This window comes from Lynx rufus, unplaced genomic scaffold (assembly GCF_022079265.1).
Source record: "Lynx rufus isolate CCGP_SWC_20201006 ecotype Redwood Valley unplaced genomic scaffold, mLynRuf1.p SCAF_9, whole genome shotgun sequence".
Taxonomy (NCBI): domain Eukaryota; kingdom Metazoa; phylum Chordata; class Mammalia; order Carnivora; family Felidae; genus Lynx; species Lynx rufus.
In genome coordinates, this window is record NW_025814897.1 from 38,076,967 (window position 1) to 38,097,776 (window position 20,810).

A 20,810-nucleotide genomic window follows, 5' to 3' on the forward strand; every position below is an offset into this window, starting at 1 on the left:
ATGAGGGATCTAATTAACAGTCTAGTCTTCTCATACAGAATGTGTTCCCTGTGTTTGTTGTCCAGAAACTTAAAGCACTTATGGGAAACAGGCCGAAAGGTACTGTTTTGGGGTAGTCTTATTCTTAACCTACTTCTAAATCCAATTCAGCTTTATCTTCCCCAGGAAGTATTCTTTGATTGTTCTTTTTTTTTTTTTTTTAATTCAAGATCTCATCTCGTCTTGCCTATTTTTTTTAATGTTTATTTATTTAAAAAAAATTTTTTTTTCAACGTTTATTTATTTTTGGGACAGAGAGAGACAGAGCATGAACGGGGGAGGGGCAGAGAGAGAGGGAGACACGGAATCGGAAACAGGCTCCAGGCTCCGAGCCATCAGCCCAGAGCCCGACGCGGGGCTCGAACTCACGGACCGTGAGATCGTGACCTGGCTGAAGTCGGACGCTTAACCGACTGCGCCACCCAGGCGCCCCAGATGTTTATTTATTTTTGAGAGAGAGAGAGTGCGCGAGCAAGTTGGGGAGGGGCAGAGAGAGAGGGAGACACAGAATCTGAGGCAGGCTCTAGGCTCCGACCTGTCAGCAGAGAGCCCCCATGTGGGCTTGAACCCACAGACCGTGAGATCATGACCTGAGCTGAAGTCGGATGCTCAACCAGCTGAGCCACCCAGACACCCCAGTTCTTTGATTGTTCTTAACTGACCTTCATCCTTATGCAGTGAGCTTATGTAGAAGAAATGCTAGCGTGTCTGTGTGTGTGCTGCATGCATGCGTGTGTATGCATGTGTGTGTGCTCTATCTCCCCTGTCAGATAATAAGCACCGTGAAGGTATTTCTTCTTTTGGTTCCATACTCTTGTCAGAAGCAATGTGATTTAGTCAGGGGAATCTGATTCTGTAGTTGGCTCTGCCACTAATTTGATATGATATTTCAGACCATTCCCTTCACTTTTCTGGGCTCTACTTTATCTGTATAAATGAGAGGAGTTTCACTAGAAAGATCTCAGGGTCTTTGAAAGTTATAATATCCTATAATTCACTGGTCGACCATCAGAATAGTTGGTTAACTGATGCGTATAAGCGTTTGAAAAAAAGAATTTGAAAAATACGGTGTAATTCTAGTTACCTACTACACAGCTTAATGTCACTGTAAGGTGTGGGCAGTCACCAAGCAGGATCAGAGTGAGAAATAGGGCTGAAGAGAGGGTAGGCCAGATGGTACCAGTAGCAAGTATTTGTGGATGCGGGGCTGAGAAGACTAAAGATATGTTCGAAAATCTTTTGCACAGAGGTGATAACTGGAGCTGTGGGAGTCTGTATTTCTGAGAGATTGAGTACAGAGCGCAGAGCCAAGGTTAGAACTTTCAAGAGAATCTATATTGAGAGGGCAACTGGAAGAAAAGAGCAGAAAAAAACAGTATAAAGAAGGGCAGTAGGGGTGCCTAGGTGGCTCAGTCGGTTGGGCGGCTGACTACGGCTCAGGTCATGATCTCGCGGTCCGTGAGTTCGAGCCCCACGTCGGGCTCTCTGCTGACAGCTCAGAGCCTGGAGCCTGCTTTGGATTCTGTGCCTCCCTCTCTCTCTGCCCCTTCCCTGCTTGGTCTCTGTCTCTGTCTCTGTCTCTCTCTCTCAAAAATAATAAACATTAAAAAAAAAAAAGAAGAAGGGCAGTAAATTTTAATGGCAATGGAAGTGTAGGGAGAAAAGCAACCCAACAGGGAGGCAGTGATAATACTATCTACCTCTGTGGAGAGGTTAAGGAGGGTAAGAACTGAGAGGAATGAGGTGCCCCTGCATTTGTTCCTCAGGGCATTAATGACATCCAGAGAGCAATATCAATTGAATAGTTGAAGGTAGACTTCAGTGTGTTATTAATGATTCTGACATAGATTCAGCAACTCACTATTGAGTTCCTGCTACCTGTCCAGTGTCGTGTAAAGCCTATGCATGCCTGTACACACACAGACACACACCTTCCAAAGGAGGAAAGACTGCCCTTAAACCTGAGAAGAGATATGTCATCATTCTTCTTTTTTTGAATGTTTATTTTTGAGAAAGAGAGAGAGAGAGAGGAAAGCAGAGGATCTGAAATGGGCCCTGCGTGGACAGCAGCCATCTCGATGTGGGGCTCGAACTCACAAGCTGTAAGACCATGACCCGAGCCAAAGTAGGACGCTCAACCAACTGAGCCACTCAGGTGCCTTGAGAAATGTCATCATCTAAGATAGGAAGAAAGAGTCAGTGTGGATATAGATAAATTTACTGAGAGAGGGACAAGAAGTTAAGACAGTTCATGCCTCATTATTTTAGTGTTTTCATTTATACTACATTATTGTCGCTAGAACATTGTATAGACCACGTTGACATAGTAATTGATTTAACATATTAATAAATCCATTGGATTTTACTCTTATTTTCCTTTACTGCTCTGTAGTATTATATACTGTTAACTATTGATTTTAAAACATTCTTCTTGGTTTTCACTAAACTCTTTGTTTTTTCCATCTACTTTTTTCTACAGTTCTACCTCTAGTCTCTCTTCTGTGAAAATAAATGTAGTTCCATTCACTAAATCTCACATCTCTTTTTGCTGTGTATGCTGTTCCAAAGCTACATGATTCAGTTTCATGGCTTTAGCTATCACGTAACTGTAACCTCTCCAGGGAATGTCAAAACTAGAGAAGTTTTGCATTTCCACTTACTTGATGAACACATTCATGTGGATATTTTGTGAGAACCTCAGATTCAACAACATCAAAATCTATTGCATGTTTCCACATATCTCATTCAAACTTTTTCTCCTGTATTTCCTATTTTTGTTATTCTGTGGCCTATTTCAGTTGTCTATTAAGAGACCTAATTCAGTAGGCTATTAACTCAGTTCCTGTAGAATTTCCCCTCCATCGATATTCCATAAGCCAGCAAAATATATAACACTTCTACTCAGAAATGTTTACTGGCTTCCCCTGCCTCTAGAATGGGATCTGAATTCTTGGTATCCAGGTTTCTTCACAGAACGTAGTTCAGTCTTTCTCGCCTCCACCCCTGCCGTGACCCACAAAGCCAGTCACATTTGCCTCCCCAAATAATCTATGCTGTTCTCCCCCTCTCAGATGTTTTCACTCTTCCATTCTACCATTAAATCCTACTAACAGGCCAGTGTCCCTCAGAAATGACACATCTTTCAAGTCTGTCTCGCCTGTCCCATCACATTCGGTCTTTTCTTCCTTTATATTCCTGTGGTATTTTTAAGCTACCCTTATAGCATTCATCACAATCAGATCCCCAGATAGTTAAATAGGAGTTTGCCCTTCCCATGAGGCTGTCATTTGGGCGCACACCTAATATTGTTGTATCGTACATACTGTCACAGTTGTCACAGTGCACTCATGTAACAGAGTAAGTAGTAAACTGACACTGCCTGCCTGCTTGCCTGCCTGAGTGAATTGAATGAATGGATGAATGAAGAAATGCATGACCAAGTAAAATGTGAAATCTTTTGGCCTACTAGTGTATGAGGTGCTGCATGTTTTCCCTGTGGATGCCCTTGATGCCACCTCAGTCTTAAAAATTTCAAGATGAAACTTGTCAGTTCCCCAAACTACCTACTTTTCTTTTTTGCTGCTTCGGCACACTGGTTGCTCAGTCAGCAAGACTTGGGATCGGATTTTGATCCCTTTCTCATCATGTCGTGTTATTTGCCAAGTTCTATTGATTCTGTCTCCATGGTGTCCCTTGTATCCACTCCCGTTTCATTTTTACTGCTAAGTTAGGCTCTTAGTTCTTCTGACTTGGGGAGGTCTCCAAATAGATATTCCTGCCCTTGTCATCTGTTCTTTGACCTGTTCTTAAAATAATCTTCCTAAAACACAGAAACTTTCAGTAGCTTCTCACTGCTTTCAGAGCTAAGTATCTGAATATCTACTTATTTGTCATGACCTTCTACCATTTCAGGCTTTTCTCTGATTATGTGTTACAAGTATCCTATACTCCAAAGTGCTCTGTGTCTTACGGTAGCTGTAACATCCCCTCGCTCCTTTTTTTTTTTTTTTTCCATGCTGTGTCTTTGCTTAGTGAAATTGTTGAGAAGGTGTTGAACCTCTTCCATATTTTGGCTAACCTCCAACACTGTCTCTTTCGTAAAGCCTTTCTCAAGCCCGTACATAAGAGCTGTACATGAGCTTTTCAATTTCCAGACCTCTAAGTGGTTTATTTTTCTCTTATTCATTTTTCGTATTCTACATTGTGCTGTGTTTTGCATGTGTGTGTGTGTGTATACTTGAATTAAGGATATTAGAGTGAAAACTCAGCAGAGGCAGAAATCCTGTGTTATTTATCTCTGTATCTCAAGGAGTTCCTAGAACGGTACTGCCTGGCATATAGTGGGTACTCAAGACTATTGATTACATTAAACTGAGATACGGGATAACTGAAACCATATGCTAGTGAAGGGAGATGACAATTTATAGTATCAGGACTGAGAAAAGACCCCCGCCCCTTTTTTTATTTTTTACAATTGGGTCATCAGTAATTACAGAAAGAGCCATTTTATGGGATTCATTAGAGGCAGAAGCCAGATTGCTAGGGATTAAGGAGTGAGTGGGTACTGAGAAAATGGAGCCAGTGAGGATAGACACTTTGTTGTAATGTGGAAGGTGGCTAACCTCTTAAGAAATGGAATGTGATCTGCAGATTTGGAAAGAGAGTTGTGAAGGAAAACCACATGTGGTGTTTGAAGGAAAAATGAGTGTGCTGTCAGAAACATGAGTGCCAAAATTACACCAAATCATACGTTTTCATTTTTCACCCTGGCGGAGGAGTGCTCCAAATGAGTCAGGCCTCTGAAGCTAATACCAAGTTGCAGTGTATGGAGGGCACAAGGTTAGAGTAAATGAGCACACGTAGCATATGAAGCCTTGGAAACATAACCATGCTGGGCATTGGGAAGGGTGATGTTCTGAGTCAGTGGAGTTTATTTTCCTGTGTTCCAGTTTAATGTGATGAACTTATTTAGAAGAGTTACTGAGCCAGTCATATATATATATATATATATATATATATATATATATATATATATTATTTATTTTAGGGAATCTCTTCCCTTAATTATTATACATATATGTTTTGAAATGTAAGATACTTAAAAAAGAATCATTACTTAGCTAAATTAGAATATTTTTCAAATGCATTTTAAAAGATAGATATAGTTCCTACAGTTTCATAGTTCCTATGAAAACAGTGAAAATATTTAAAGAAATTGTGGCTTAAATATCTTGATAGGCTGTCATTCTGTGTACCTGTAGGCGGGGGTGTTGAAGTTATACAGTGATAACTCAGAGCTCCTGAAATAAGTGTAGCTGTTATATTTAGTTTTAGTTTCCCTAAAGGATATTTGCAAATATCCCCTTAAAAACTATGTTGTCAGAAATACAATATTGGAATATTTCTATTTAGTCCGAGTCTTAACTTCATATTTAAGACTAAGGCTGTGATTATAGAATTAGAAAACGTAAGTAGATACAAACACATAACACTTTTTGGACAATTTAATTTTTCAGCACTTATTTAGATATTATATCGCTATAACACAAGGTAGAATACTCCTTTCAGAAGCCATAGACTATGTTAGAACTAAAAGGGATCATGAGGCCAGGGTTCTTAATCTTCAAGTCCCTGACATTGTAAGTAAATCAGAGAACAGCTTTCATGAGACTCTCAAAGACATCTAGGATCACCAAAAGGCACCACTAAAATGGTCTAATTGTTAGTTTTCACAGATAATAAACCAGAATGGGGAAATGGGGAAAAAGTCATTTGTCCAAGGATATTGCTTGGTTTTTTGGTTCCCAACTACTTTTTAAACCATCCCAATGGAAATAACACATAGTCCAAAACCAATTCCCAGCTGTTAAGGATTATTTGTTACTCACTTAAGACATATTCTCTTTAAAGAAATGTTTGTTCCAGTGTGCTAAGAAGTTTTTAAATGTAAATGGAACACTATATATGGTGTATAAAACAATATACACACATTAACTCCAGAAGGAAAATGAGATCGTTTACCTTCCTCTGTCCTTGTTCTGTCCCTCCCTCTCCCCCCACTCCCTTTACCAAGTTTCTTTTTCATTTTGTCTTGGATATGCTAGTCATGGCCTCTGATGAATCATCCAATCTTTGATCATTCTCATTCATTTTTTCACTCACTAGTTGATTCAAGAAATACTTCCTGAATGCCTGCTCTATGCCAGGCACCATACTAGGTCCTAGGAATAGAATGGTGAGCAAAATTGACATGGCACCTTCCTTCCTTGAAGTATGTGTTCTTGGGGGACATAGATGTTAATCAAACATTTGTAAAGATACGTAAGAACAGGATTTTGTAGTTAGGAAGAACTAAAAACACGAAGTACTGAGAGAACAACAACTATTAAGGTGTCTGAGGCATCTGTTCAGATTTCCCTGAGGAGGTGATGTTTCAGTTGAGAGCTTAAGTCAGGAAGGAGTTTGGCATAACCATGCTCCCTGCAGAGGGGCCAGCATATTTAAGGATCTCCAAGAAGGCCAGTGTGATTGGGCTGAGGAGAGCAAGGGGAAAGAGAGATGCACAAGAGGAAACTGGAGGAGGAGGTGGGGAGCAGATCATGTAATGACTTGAAGGCTGTTTGAGGTAAGAGGAAGGGGGAGGCCATTGGAGGATTTCAAGCAGGGGAATGGCCAGACTGGTTTTGACTTTCTGGCTCTTATGAATAATGCTGTTATGACCACTTGTGTACATTTATATGTATTCATGTGTTCTTCTTGGTGGACATACGTTTTTATTTTTCTTGGGAATATATTTAGGAGTGGAATTGCTGGGTCATTTGGAAATTCTGTGTCACCTTTGAAAGGACTGCCAGACTGTTTTCCAAAGTGGCTCTTTATCACTTTACAGTTCTCCCAGCAGTGTAGGAGGGTTCCAGTTTCTCCTTATCTTTGCTAACATTTGTTATTGCCTGTTTGACTATAGCCACCCTAGATGGTGTGGAGTGGCATCTTATTGTGAGCCCCTTGCTTTTTCTTAGCAAGGCTTTTAAGTCTGGCATTTAGGATTCTCAGTGATCTGGCACCAGGCTACCTATTTGCCCTTTTATCCATTTAGTTTGAGTAACTATTCAAAATCTGCCCTGTACTTTCCCAGACTCTTTTTAGAATTTTCTTGTCATATGTGCATATTCTTATGATTTGCAAAGCCCTGACCTGTGCCTTGCAATCTTTAAAGGCCCAGTTTTCTGTCTTCTTCATTTTATCATTGAGCCATATGGAATTGTTGATATTTGACCATTTTACCTATAGAAGTAGCAATTTCAAATGGTTCATTTTAATGTATTTCTTGCTTTCCTCTAATCCTCAGATTACTACCATTTCCCCTGAGTTTTTTTTTTTTTTTTCTCCTAGCCTTTGTTTCTGCCTCTCATGGTATTGATGTGCTGATGTGGTATAGCTTCTCTTACAGGGCTGAGATCTCAAGGGCAGAGGCTATTCTATAGCCCAGTATTTTGTACATAGTAAAGGTTTGGTAATTGTTAACTGTCTTTACGAGGAATATGTGCACTATATAATGAGTCAGTATAAACATAGTACGTCAGTATAAACGTTAGCTGTAACTGAATGTGCAACATGCAAACATGTTGGAATGCCTGGACTTATTGGAAGGAACCAGTAAGAATCACTTCGGGACTGGCTTCTTAGGGGAAATGAACCCTTAACAGAAGTTTTAGGTAGTTAAAAGCCATATTTGGTCAGAAGAGAAGACATTTGGAGAGGAGATTAAAAAATACTCAAAGCGGAAAGTGGGAAGAGTCTAACTGCATGAGAATCGGGTTTGGGTAGCCAGAGTCAATGGAAGCATGAGCTAGAATTAGATATGGCAGAGAGCTCTGACACTCTGAAAGCTGTGATGCTGAGATTTGATTTGATGAGGAGGCAGCTGGGGGCCAGTATAAGCACCTTTGTCATAATAAATGCAAGTGCTAAGGAAGTGTTGGAGAGATGCTTGAGGAAAATTCTTCTCGGAGGTTTGAATTTAATAGAGAGAGATGAGACTAACATCCCTGAGTGATTGTAGGCATGAGCTGGTTCTGGCTTTTTCACCAAGTTTTATTGGCTAGAATTAGACATGAAAATGGGAAAAAGGGGCACCTGGGTGGCTCAGTCAGTTAAGCATCTGATTCTTGGTTTCAGCTCAGGTCATGACTTCACAGTTCCTGAGTTCAAGACCCCTGTTGGGCTCCACACTGACAGTGTGGAGCCTGCTTGAGATTCTGTCTCTCCCTGTCTCTCTCTCTCTCTCTGTCCCTCCCCTGCTCATGCTGTGCCTGTCTTCTCTCAAAATAAATAAACCTTAAAAAATTTAAAAAAAGAAAATGGGAACTAAAAATTATATTCAGTGTGAAAGAAAGGAAAAGAAGAAGAATGGAAAATACAAACTGTTTCTTCTTGGAAATTAGTTTGTGCAATTGGAATAGCTGTTAAGTTGAGGTAAACAGTTTTGGGAAATGTAGTTACTTCTCTGGAAAACAAAAATAGGCCAAATGAATGAATATTCAGCTTCTACTCTTGGTTTTCTCAGAGAAGCGTTCTTCTTCCTGTTACTATTTACATACTCTGGATCTGGACAACGCTGGCTCTGTCACTTATTAGCTGTGTGACTTTGGGCAAATTACTCAGCATATCTTTCTTTCTTTTTTTTTTTTTTTCAACGTTTTTTATTTATTTTTGGGACAGAGAGAGACAGAGCATGAACGGGGGAGGGGCAGAGAGAGAGGGAGACACAGAGTCGGAAACAGGCTTCAGGCTCCGAGCCATCAGCCCAGAGCCTGACGCGGGGCTCGAACTCACGGACCGCGAGATCGTGACCTGGCTGAAGTCGGACACTTAACCGACTGCGCCACCCAGGCGCCCCCTCAGCATATCTTTCTAGAGCACTTAAATCTGTTTTTAAGAAACTGAGAGAAAAACCCAGGGTCACGTATTTCTTATTTGATGCTGTCAGAATGATAACCTAGGCCAACTGTATTTCCATCTAATGATATTTCCATCTTACACCACTGCTTTTAAGACTGCTGCTTGTCAACAGCGTGGTAGCTGAGTTCAGATAAATACTGGGTTCCTAAGCTTACTAGTAGTTTTTTCTTTCTTTCTTTTTTAAGATTCTAAAGCTATGATATTTTGAATTTTTTAAAGAAGTTTTCAAGTATACACAAAAGAGAGAGTTGTACAATAAGCCTCTGATTACCCATCACCCACATTGAAGAGCTGACCAAGAGTTTGTCCTATTTGCTGTATCTTTTTCTTGTTTTCTCCTAAACTATTTTGAAGCAAATCATGTCTTCAGTGTGCGTATTTAAAAGGTGTAAACATTTTTCCACATAATCTCATAATGACACCTGAGAGTATTAGGAACGGTTCTTTTTCTCATGTAAGGTTCCTCCATACCACGTTCCCACAGTTGTCTAAAAGCTATCAATTTGTCATATAGATACAAAAGCCAGACATTACAAATGATTATAACCGTGAAGCCTCTTAATTTACAGCAGTTTCCCTCGATTTAATTTTGCTGTCCTTGTCCATTTGCAGACTTTTTCTATAGACCATCTCTCTGTGGTTTATTTACACGTTCGTCTGTACCTGTGCTATCCAGTGCATTCGCCATTAGCTACCTGTGGCCGTTGAGCACTTGAAATATGGCTAGTCTGAATTAAGATGTGTTGTGAGTATAAAATCCACATCCGATAGTATGAAATAAAGAATGTAAAGTATCTCATTAATACCTTTTTATATTGACTACATGTTGAAATGGTAAAGATTATCATTGATGACATCATTAGGTCTCTTCCAGTGGGACTCTTCTGTCCATTTGAATACTTTTTAGAACTTTGTATCTTATTTTGTATAGAAGGAAAATACTGTTTTTGTTTTGTTTTAGAGAGAGAGAATGCACACAAGCACATGTGTGAATGGGGGAGGGCGAGAGAGTGAGAATCTTAAGCAGGCTCCTCGCCCAGTGTGGAGCTCGACCTTTGCTCAATCTCATGACTGACCATGACATCATGACCTCAGCTGAAATCGAGTTGGGCGCTTAACTGACTGAGCCACCGTGGGTGCCCCAGAAAAAAAAGTACTGTTAAATCAGAAATCTTCCACTTCAAAATCCAAGAGAAACTCCTTTGGTGACTTTCATCTTCTGTGACCATCAGTTCAGGGTTGCTTCCAAAATACAATATAAGCCAGGGCAGCTTAAATCACAGTAATTTATTTCTCTCAGTTCTGGTGGCTGGGAAGTCCAAGATCAAGTTGCTAGATGATTCAGTCCTGATGAGGGCCTTCTTTGACTGGCTTACAGGTGGCTGTCTTCTTGCTATGTCCTTGCATGGCCTTTCCTCCTTTCCTCAGTGCATTTATTGTTTGGGGATGGGGTGGGGGAGGGGAAAGACTGAGGCAGGTGAGGGATGCAAGCCTTCTCTCTTTCTCTTCTTATAAGGCCACCAATCTTAAGGGAATAGGACCCCACCATTATGATCTCATTTAAACTTAATTACCTCCTGAAAGCCCTATCTCCAATTACAGTCACACCAGGGGTTAGAACTTCAACATAAGAATTTGGGGTGGGGGCACCATTCAGTCCTGAGTGATGACAGGCTTCATTTTTAAATGGCATTCACAGTGTCAACGCGTGTGCTTCTATAGCGATGGTAATATTCATTTTTTAAAACACTTTAGCATAACAGTGTCCAAGAGAAATAATTTCTTATTTTGTAAATACCAGGTCTTTAATGTTAGTTCCTGCTATTTTACTCCCTTAGCAAATCTTTGGTTACAGTCACTGGGGGAATTTATATTCTCACTTGTAATATGTCACAGCTGGAATAGTATTAATGAGAGGTGACCCAGCAGCTTTGCCATTATGAATGTATTTATTCAACTAATCTGACTTGGGGGATAATACATGTTACATGTACAGTGATATTCCTTTGTCATAAATAACAATAACCAACACTTACATGTGCCAGATATTCTTTTTCAGACACTTTACATGTTTTATTGAGAGCAAGGAAGAGGAGAAACGATCTGTGCTAAAGAAAGAATCTTGGAATAGTATACAATAACAAAAGTATCTGAGAGGAGCTTGTAAGTGAGTAAATGCAATAAAGTATGCAGGTCTTATGATCAAAATACATACAGTGTACAGTAAAGGGAGATGAATGGGGCAAAGTGGGCATGGAAGTGCATGGAGGCCATTGCAGGTAATGTCAGCAGGATTAGGAAAAGACAGAGGTATGAAATTGCTAGAAAATACAGGGAATCTGCAAGCCATTCCCAATGACTTCAGATGAATAAAAGCTATAGCTGGTTATATAGAACAAGGGCCAGATCATGGAAGACTTCAAGTGTTATGTTAAGGAGTTTGGGCTCGATTTGGGAGGGATTGAAGAATCACTGAAAATTTAAGTTGGGGAATGATACGATCAAATCTCCAGTTTTGAAAGGTCACTTTGGTATTCGTTTGGGATGATATATTGGGTGTATAGGAGAAATGAGACAGGTGATTTGCTATAGTCCAGGTAAGAGATGTTGAATTAAAAGAGTAAAAATTAGGATGGAAAAACGGATGCATTTGAGACGATAGGGAGGTAGACTGTATACAACTTCAGATTGATTGGATGTGATGGGTTGCTGAGCACTGCTGAGCACTCATGTCCTAAGGGGCCCCAGTTTGAAGATTTCTTCTATTAGTAGCCAAGCTTTAGCACAGGCGAAGACAGATCATTATATTGATTCAAATTTAGGGATTAACAGAGCAGTGATGGCCAACGGATAGGATATAAGGTGCTGAATGTTTGCCAAAGAGATTTTAAAATATTGCTATACATTTTAGGTTGGATAGGGAGGCAAGCGAGAGGCAAAAGGAGAGCAAAAAAGCATGAATGATAATGACAAATGGAGGGGTTGAGGGATGAGTTGTCCCCATTGTGTTGAAGATTAGATGAAGGGAAAGTTAAGAAAGTGAGATTTCTGGAAAGGATACCATCTGTCTGTGGAGAGAGATTGGTTTCCTTGTGTTTAAGATTACCGAGACTGCGTAGTTCCCAGAAATGATGAAGTCCAGGGTGTGACGAGAGAAGTGCATTGCTAAAGTGGGAATGTGGGTGAGGGATGTAGGAACTGAGGAGTTTCGAGACAGGTTGTCGCTGGTTTATCCTTGTGGACCTTGAAATTCCCATGATGATGGCTTTGCAGCAGAGAGAAGCTCTGAAGAAGAGGAAGTAAGGCAACTGAAAAAAAGTTCTTAGTGAGTGACGAGGAGTAATGAAAAGGTAGGTGGATGACAGTAATAAGGAAGCTGTATAGCCAAATGCCAGGAACCTCAGAAGAAGCCTTTTACATAGGAAGGTGGAGAGGTAATACTAGTGGAGAAACATGGGAGTGGAGCTGGGAAAGTGCTGGTTTCACCTTCGGGTTTTGTTAGATGTGGGGGAAGAGTGTCTAGAAAAGGCTGCAGGGCAGTGGGTTCCCGGGAGGAGGTGTCAGCTGGGGCACAGAGAAGGAGGGAGAATTCTATTGAGGATGTGAGGCAATCAAGTCGCTCTGGGATACAGATTCTGGTACAAAGGTTAGGAAGCGTTAGTAGCTGAAAGAAGACCTGAGCCGGGAGAATGGACAGAGGAAGCACATAGTCCAGAAGACCTGGCATTTTTGAAGAGAGGCTCAGGCTGACAGGGGCGGCAAGAATGTTCGGGCAGACTGCAGTGAAGTTTGCGGGCCTAGGAAAACCGAGGACTAAAGTGGTGGTGGTGGTTACTTGATGAGGTTAGCAGACTGCAGTCTTTGCTCCGAGTTCAGATGCCTTGCCAGTTACAAGATTCTTATCCTCTAGCAGCTTATAATTTAAGAAAGAGATGGCCACATAACCAAAGAACTCTAGTCTAATGTGGAAAGTGTTAGGTGTGATTATAGAGTAGAGGCAGAAGTCTGTGAAAGTGTAGAGGAATGGGACTTTAGTTCCAGCTGGAACACCAGGGGAAGACTTCTTGGAAAGCTTGCTTTTCAACTGGGTCTTAAAGAGCAGGTAGGATGTTAATAAAGAGATGGGGACAAAGAGATGTTCTGTTTTGGAATAGTGTGAGCAAAGACATGAATTCAGGGAAATAAAGAGCTTGTTTGTGGAACGGCTCATAAAAGATACACAAAGAAAGTTGGACTTCAATATGGAGCAAAGGAGCAGTGGAAAAGAGTAGTGGTCGTTAGATTGTATTATACCAGTGGCCCTTGACGATCAGAAGCACTCGTAGAACCCATCTGACGGAAGAAAAGCTAACTGAAAATAGAGCTCTGCATTCTAGGGTATTTGTGGCTGCCTTCAGTCTGAGTCGCCGTAAAGGGCAGCACTTCCTGTTTATACCAAGAGAACTTTTAATGGTTCTGGGGCGTGTGTGTGCGTGTGCGTGCACGTGTGTGCCATAATCACAAGAACAGCACTAGGATATATACCCTACTGTGGTCTCCTCCAGCCTCTCATTACTTGCCTGGGGATTGAAACCTTTTGTAAACTGGTTATATTGAAGTACACATCAGTGCTGCTTTACATATAACATTGTGCATCATAGTATCTTCTCTGAAAGAAGTTAATAATTAAAAGCTGTTTGCCACACGTTTGCTTGAAAGACTGATTCTTTGAATCCGAGACTACAAGTTATTAGTTGCAGAACTTATTTTTTTTTGTTATTTTATTTCCCTTAGATTTATTTGCTTCATGCTTTGGCTTTAAAGAACCATTTGCTTTCTTAGTGGGACATGCTATTATATCTTCTCTGTCAGAATGATTTTTTCTGAGTAGTATACTACCCGTAGTTCCAGATTGGCTTATTGCGTTTATTTTGTCTGTTCTCTCAGGTCAACTATGCATAAGAAGTAGTACACATTTGAACTTGGCCAAAATAGACTTTATGAGGTGTTGCTATATCATTTAGAATTGTATTTGGCTGTATAGAATATAAAACTCCATTGCAGTGATTTAAGAAATTGAGCTTCATTTTTTTTACATGACAAAATTACACAAGTAGGGAGTTGGTGTGGATTCCGCTGCTCAGTGATACTATGAGGACTTTCTGTTCTTCCCGTTGTTTGGCTCCTTGTTCTCAGCAGGCCAGCATGTTGGTCATGTTTACAAGATGGCTGCAGTATTTCCAGCCTTTACATTCTTGCTCCAGGCAAGACAAAATGGGAAAGGTTAAGGACTACCCTGCTGTTTCTGCTCTCCTTTATTAAGAAAATAAAAGGTTTCCATAACCATTAGCATGGTTCTTCTTAAATTCACTGACCAAAATTGTGTCCCATGGTTCTCCTAGCCAGGAGGGAGCCCAAAGGAAGCTTGTTATGTTGGGCTGGGCACATACTGCCCTCATCAAAGTCAGGAAAAACAGAGGTTCGTATGTACATGGAGTAGGCAACAAATCGTATCTCTCAAAGTACTGTGCCAAAGTTTGATTATTTTACCTGTTACTTTAATACAGATGGTATTTAATTAATCAGAAGTTGGCTACAACAACAAAAAAATAAAAGAGGAGGAAAGGAAGAAAACATTCTCAGTCTGTCAATTTCTCTTTCCTTACATTATAAAAAACTAGATAATAGAATTTCTTATGGCTGCTCCTTTGTGTAATATTATAGGTTCTTGGGTGTAAATAAATAACAACCACAAATCATACCTTGAAATAGTTAATAAAATAAATATATGTTTGCATTTGAAAAAAAAATATTATGAAGTGCTTCCACTGGAATACCGTTTTTAGTACATTTAAATGGATTTCTTTTGGGAGAGATGATTTTCACATTGTATAAATATACAAAAGTGTTTTGCAGATGGCATGATCTTATACGTGGAGAACTATAAAAGCTCTACGAAAAAAACGTTAAAACTAATAAGCAGATTCAGGAAAGTTATAGGATAGAAAATCAACATGCAGAATTCCGTTGGGTTTCTATTTACTAACAATAAACTCTCCAAAAGAGAAATTAAGAAAACAGTTCCATTTCAGTAACATCAAAAAGAGTAAAATACTTAGGAAAAAATTCAACCAAGAGGTTAAAGACTTGTACAAAGAACACTATAAAACTGTGATGGAAGAAATTGGAGACACAAATCAATGGAAAGTTATCCTGTGTTAATGGATTAGAAGAATTAATCTTAAAATGTTCATGCTAACCAAAGTGATCTACAGATTCAGTAGATATTTTCTATAAAAAATTTCTATTTTCTATTTTCTCTATAAAAATTCCAGCAGCATTTTTGATAGCCTGAAATCAGTGTGTAACCACAAAGCCCCAAAATAGCTAAAGCAGTCTTTAGCATGAAGAGTAAAGCTGGAGCCATCATACTTCCTATCTTCAAACTGTACTACAAAGCTATGGTTATCAAAACAGTATTGTACTGGCATTAAAAAAATAGATACATTGACCAGTAGAGCTGGATAGAGAGCCCAGAAATAAAACCATACACGTACAGTCAACTTATCTTTGAAAAGGGTGCCAAAAATGTATAGTCATTTTGTTAAAAATGGGTATCCACAGGCAAAAGAATGAAATTGGACCCTGATATTGCACGATACATAAAAAATCAACCCCAAATGGACCAAACGTTTAATTATAAGGCCTGAATCTGTAAAACTCCAAGAGGAAAACAGGGGAAAGGCTCCTTGGCATTGGTCTGGAGAATGGTTTCTTGGATTTGACACCACTAGCACAGGCAACAAAAGCAAAAGTAAACTAGCAGGATTATATCCAATTAAACAGTTTCTCTACATCAAAGGAAACAACAAAATGAAAAAGTGACGTAAAGGATGTAAGAAAATATTTTCAAACCATGTATCTATCTGTTAAGGGGGAAATGGGGAGATTCTGAGCAAAGGGACAACGTTTTAGATATACAGTGAATAGTTCAGGGACCTCATGTATAGCCTGGTGACCATTGTGAGGAATATTGTATTGTTTACTTGAAATTGCCAAAAGGATAGATCTCAAATTCTCTATACACGTAAAAAAGGTAACTGTGTGAGGTGATGAATGTTGAAATTAGCTTGATTGTGGTACTCATCTCACAGTGTATACATACGTCACATCATGTTGTACATATTAAGGCATTGTACCTACACTATTTCACAATCATGCCTCAGTAAGGCTTAAAAAAATAACAGTAAAAAATGAAGTGACAGTTTCTTTTGGAGGAGATGATTTTCCCATTGTATAAATAATGTACTTAAAGGCAGGTTTATGGTGGACAAATTTTAAAACAAAAACGATTTTTTAAAGTTTCTTTCGAGACACAGAGTGTGTGTGCACGTGCAAGCAGGGGAGGGGCAGAGAGAGAGGAAGAGAGAATCTTAAGTGGCTCCCCACTGTCAGCACGGAGCCTGATGTGGGGCTCGAACTCAGGAACTATGAGATCATGACCTGAGCTGAATTCGAGTCGAATGCTTAACTGACTGAGCCACTCAGGCACCCCAAATGTGTTTTTTAAGTATCACAATCTCAAGATGGATTCTTTTATCAAAATCTAATGAAAAAATTTTTACTTTTGGTGTGAGAAAGATTTTTAGTATGTTGGGAGTGAAGCTTGAGAAAAATATGTTTTTTAATCAGAACTTTAAGCTTCAGTTCAAAGTGCCTGAAATTTCTCAACCATTGGTTTTTCTTACTTTGAATAATTTTAACTTTCTTTTAGTGGTAAGAGGAAATGATGTGAATCATTCAGTTTTTGGCATAGGTATATTTTCACTGTGTTTTGGAATTTAACGAACATAATACATGTTAACAGTATACATAGGCACTGAAGTAGATTTTGTGGAAAAGGAAGACCCAGCTCTCCCTTTTGGGGTGATTAAAATGTAGGAAAATGTATATGCCTTAGGTCAGTATACAGTTGGAGAATAAAAGTAGAGCGTGATTACTTAAGGTAATGGAAGAAGTAGATAGGCTTGTTTAAAGCATAGAATTTGATTTAGTGGTAAGGTAAAAGGTGCAAAGACAAGCTCCTCTTTTTGTCTTTAGCTTCTGTTCTGCTTATCCAGCCCTGCTGAACTCTTTGTAGTTTCTCAGAGTGTTCTGTGTTCTTTGATTATTCTACACCTTTGCAGTGCTTTTTGTTTTTGTATGTTTTTGGAATTCCCTTACTTGTTTTTCAGCTTGGCAATTTCCTTTCTTTCAATAACATCTCCTCTGTCACATCTTCCCTGATCTTCCTGAGTAAAGTTAGGGTCCTCCTTCTCCTTTGTCCCATTTTCCCCGTTTCTGTCTCTCTCTTTGTGTTTGTAATGTGTTAACCTCGAAGGTAAAACTATCAGTTATATTTCCAGCAAAATGGGTTTATTCAGAAATGACAGAGAATTGCAGTTTGAGACATGCAAGTTATGGCAAAACCATAGGCAAGTCCAGAGAACAAAGGAGAGGAATGAATGCTCTTTTATATGGAAAAGGGGGCTTTAGGAGGGGCTGTTCCAAACAGGAGGGGCTGTTATAAACAGAGAGTCCACTGGAGTAAACTGGGTTTTGAAGTGTAGTGTCTTTGATTGGCCTACTTGTGACAATCATTCTTTGGCTGGGCTGTTGCCAGGCAAGGAGATCATCTTCCTCCCACTGGGGTGGTAAAGGATAGACTTCTTCTGTTGGGAATTCAGAGGGCTGCAAGGAGTGGTAGGGCACGAGAGTTCCACCTTCTGGCCTCCCGACTCCATTTTAAATGAGGCTTCCTTTATTCAGTTTCACAGTGGCCGGTGTTCTTATCACCACGCACCATTTACTTATTTGTCTTTGCCACAGCTTGTGAACTTCGTGAACATGAGGATTATATATTTATCTCCAGATCCTAGTGCCTGGTGTAATGGTTTTGCACATTGGATCATTCAGTGAGTGTTTATTGGATGAGTGAATGGATGGTTGAATGAAAAGAAAGAATTAGCCCAGAGTTTATTTGGGAGTACCAGGGAAGTCTGTTCAGAGGAAATGTGGTAAGAATACTTAACCCTGCAGGTATGGAGAGTTTGTAATTTACCAGTATTCGGAGATAAGATTGAATAGGCAATGTAGGACAGGTTGGCAATGAAAGTTTTAATACATAATGGAGTAATAATTAGTAAAATTTCTGAAATCATGTTTTAGAGCTCCCCTTTTTCAAGTATGTTTTTCAAACACTGTGCTTTTGTATTTTGTAGTGCTTCCACTTCTCATTCAGAGAATTCAGTGCATACAAAATCAGCTTCTGTTGTATCATCGGATTCCATTTCAACTTCTGCAGAAAACTTTTCTCCTGATTTGAGGGTATGTATGCTGCTTTTATGTTTTGATGTATCTTGTTAGCTGTTTGTTGCCAACACTATGAGTATAGCCTTGCACTAAGTACACAGGAGGTCTTGATGGAGCAGCCTCCCAAGACGTCAGTGTTTGTAAAATATCCCAGAACAGCCCAGCAGATTTGGAAGTCTTATTTATTTGCAAAACAAAAATGTATAATTTATTTCTACATTTGATAACTTTTTAGTTCTTTGCCAAAAGATACTTAGTGGATTTTGTTGTGGTATAAGATTGTCACGATTACTCCCTTGCTGATTGGCCAATAATAGCTAACATTTTATTGAGTACTTACCATATGCCAAGTGTCCTTCTAAATGCTGTAATGAAATGTCTCTTGTAATACTTCTTTCAATTCTGTGAGGTAGAGACTATTTTCATTATCATTCTGCAGGTAATAATAGCTCAGAGAGATAAATAACATGTCCAAAGTCTCATCGCTAATAAATTCTGTGGCTAATATTCTAGCTCATGTAGTCCAGTTCTGGAGCTAAGTCACTTAAATATTATGCGATAGTTGCTACACATCTCGCTATAGTTTAAATACTCTTCGATTTGTTCAGGGTCTTGTTGCTATGAAATTAATCACATCAGTGATATCCCGTAGCATTTTGTACGTTTTTGGATTCATCTGCTTTTCTACAACTGTTTATCTATGAATGATAGAGCAAATGAATTTCATGTGCAGTGCCGTCCCTTAATGCTTAGAATCTTTTTATTCCGATCAAGTGGCTGCTTTCCCAGTGGTTATACTTCCCAATTTTAATGAGAACATTGTTTACATTAATGAAGTCATTTGTTGGTGAGCATATACTGATACTGTATCTTTTCCTTATGTTTCACGTTCAGAACAGAATCCGACAAATGTAAGAATGTAGGTTATAAACGTCTGTAAAGACTACTGCTTATTTGTCCTTATCTATCTTCTGTGAAATGTCAGAAAATAATAGCTTGAGTATGACATGACTTTAAATATCACTAAAAATAATAGAGATTTATCTTTATAATCTGGATATTTATTGTGCTAATTATGAAGGCTTCATAATATTCTATTATTTTGACACATAACATACATTTAAGGCAGGGTTCATCATTAATAATGCGGGATATAAATCCATCATTCCCTGTCCTTATTTGCTATTTAAAAATACATGTGTTTTATATATATATATATACACACACACACACACACACACACACACACACACAGACATACACACCTAACTTTTGTTTATTCATTATGTTAATGCAAATCCACTGTGGGCCTATAGGCCTCTTGATAATTTTGAATTTTTTTGGCCAACTTCTAGGCAGATTGTATTAGTTAAAAACACCCTTTGTTTTTAACTTTGTATTGTGACTGGTAAAGAACTCAGAAATGGGAGAAATGTCACTTAGGCTTCTTGATATACTTAACATTATTAATATTACATTCTACCTGCTGTTTCTTGCCTGAAATAAAATACAAATACATGGTTCCAAATAAACCATTTGTGTGTTCTTGTGAGGATTTAAACTATTTGAGTGGGTACATATGTGAATTGCATCGCTTCACAGGATGCTGACAGATGGCCTCTGCTGTCAGCTTCTTTGCAGACAGGTCCCCTGTCATTTCCTCACACACCATATGTATTATAAATAAGAGTGACTGACTTACATTGGAACAAATGAGGGTCATAATGTTAATCTGTATGTTAAACGTAATTTATTTCTTATTCTTTTCAGATACTTCTTAAAATTTAGAGCAGTTTTGGATTTACAGAAAAATTTCAGAGATAGTGTGGAGTTCCTATATACTTGACACTCCGTGTCCCCTATGAGTAATACACTTGTATGGTACATCTGTCAAAAATAATGAACCAGTGTTGAAACATTGTTATTAACTAACGTCCATACATTTTCCAAATACCCTTAGTTTGTACCTAGTTTTCTTGTTTTTGTTTTAGGATCCCATCTAGGATATCACATTACATTTAGTTAGTCATGTCTCCTTAGGTATCTCCTGGGTGAGACAGGTTTTTAGACTTTGTTTTTGATGATCCTGACAGTTTTAAAGAGCACTCAGGTGTTCTGTGGAATGTTTGATATTTTATCCACTATTAGACTGGGGTTATGTCTTTTGGGAAAGAAGACCACAGAGCTAAAGAGCCATTTTCATCACATCATATCAAGGGTACATGCTATCAACGTGATTTATCACTGTTGATGTTAACCTTAATCACTTGTTGGAGGTAGTGTTAGTTAGGATTTTCTTTGCAAAATACTTTTTCTTTTCTCTTCTTTTTATACTATACTCTTTGGAACGAAGTGCTATGCACAGCCCACATTTAAGCCCACCTTGTTGTCAGTGGAACATCTACATATTTTTCATAATTCTTCTACATGGAGATTTGTCTCTTTTCTCTCATTTATTGCTTTATGCAATCATTTATATC

The 20,810-nt window shown here is 39.0% G+C and overlaps 1 protein-coding gene across 3 annotated transcripts in view; it reads left to right on the forward strand.

Moving 5' to 3' along the window:
* The window catches only part of MTMR2 (myotubularin related protein 2), a 117,693-nt gene that overhangs the window by 22,744 nt on the left and 74,139 nt on the right, over window positions 1–20,810 (forward strand). For all 3 annotated transcript variants that reach the window (XM_047071752.1, XM_047071753.1, XM_047071754.1), the window contains one exon: window positions 18,240–18,345. In XM_047071752.1, the coding sequence (XP_046927708.1) occupies window positions 18,240–18,345 (106 nt within the window). The remainder of the gene's footprint in view (window positions 1–18,239; window positions 18,346–20,810) is intronic.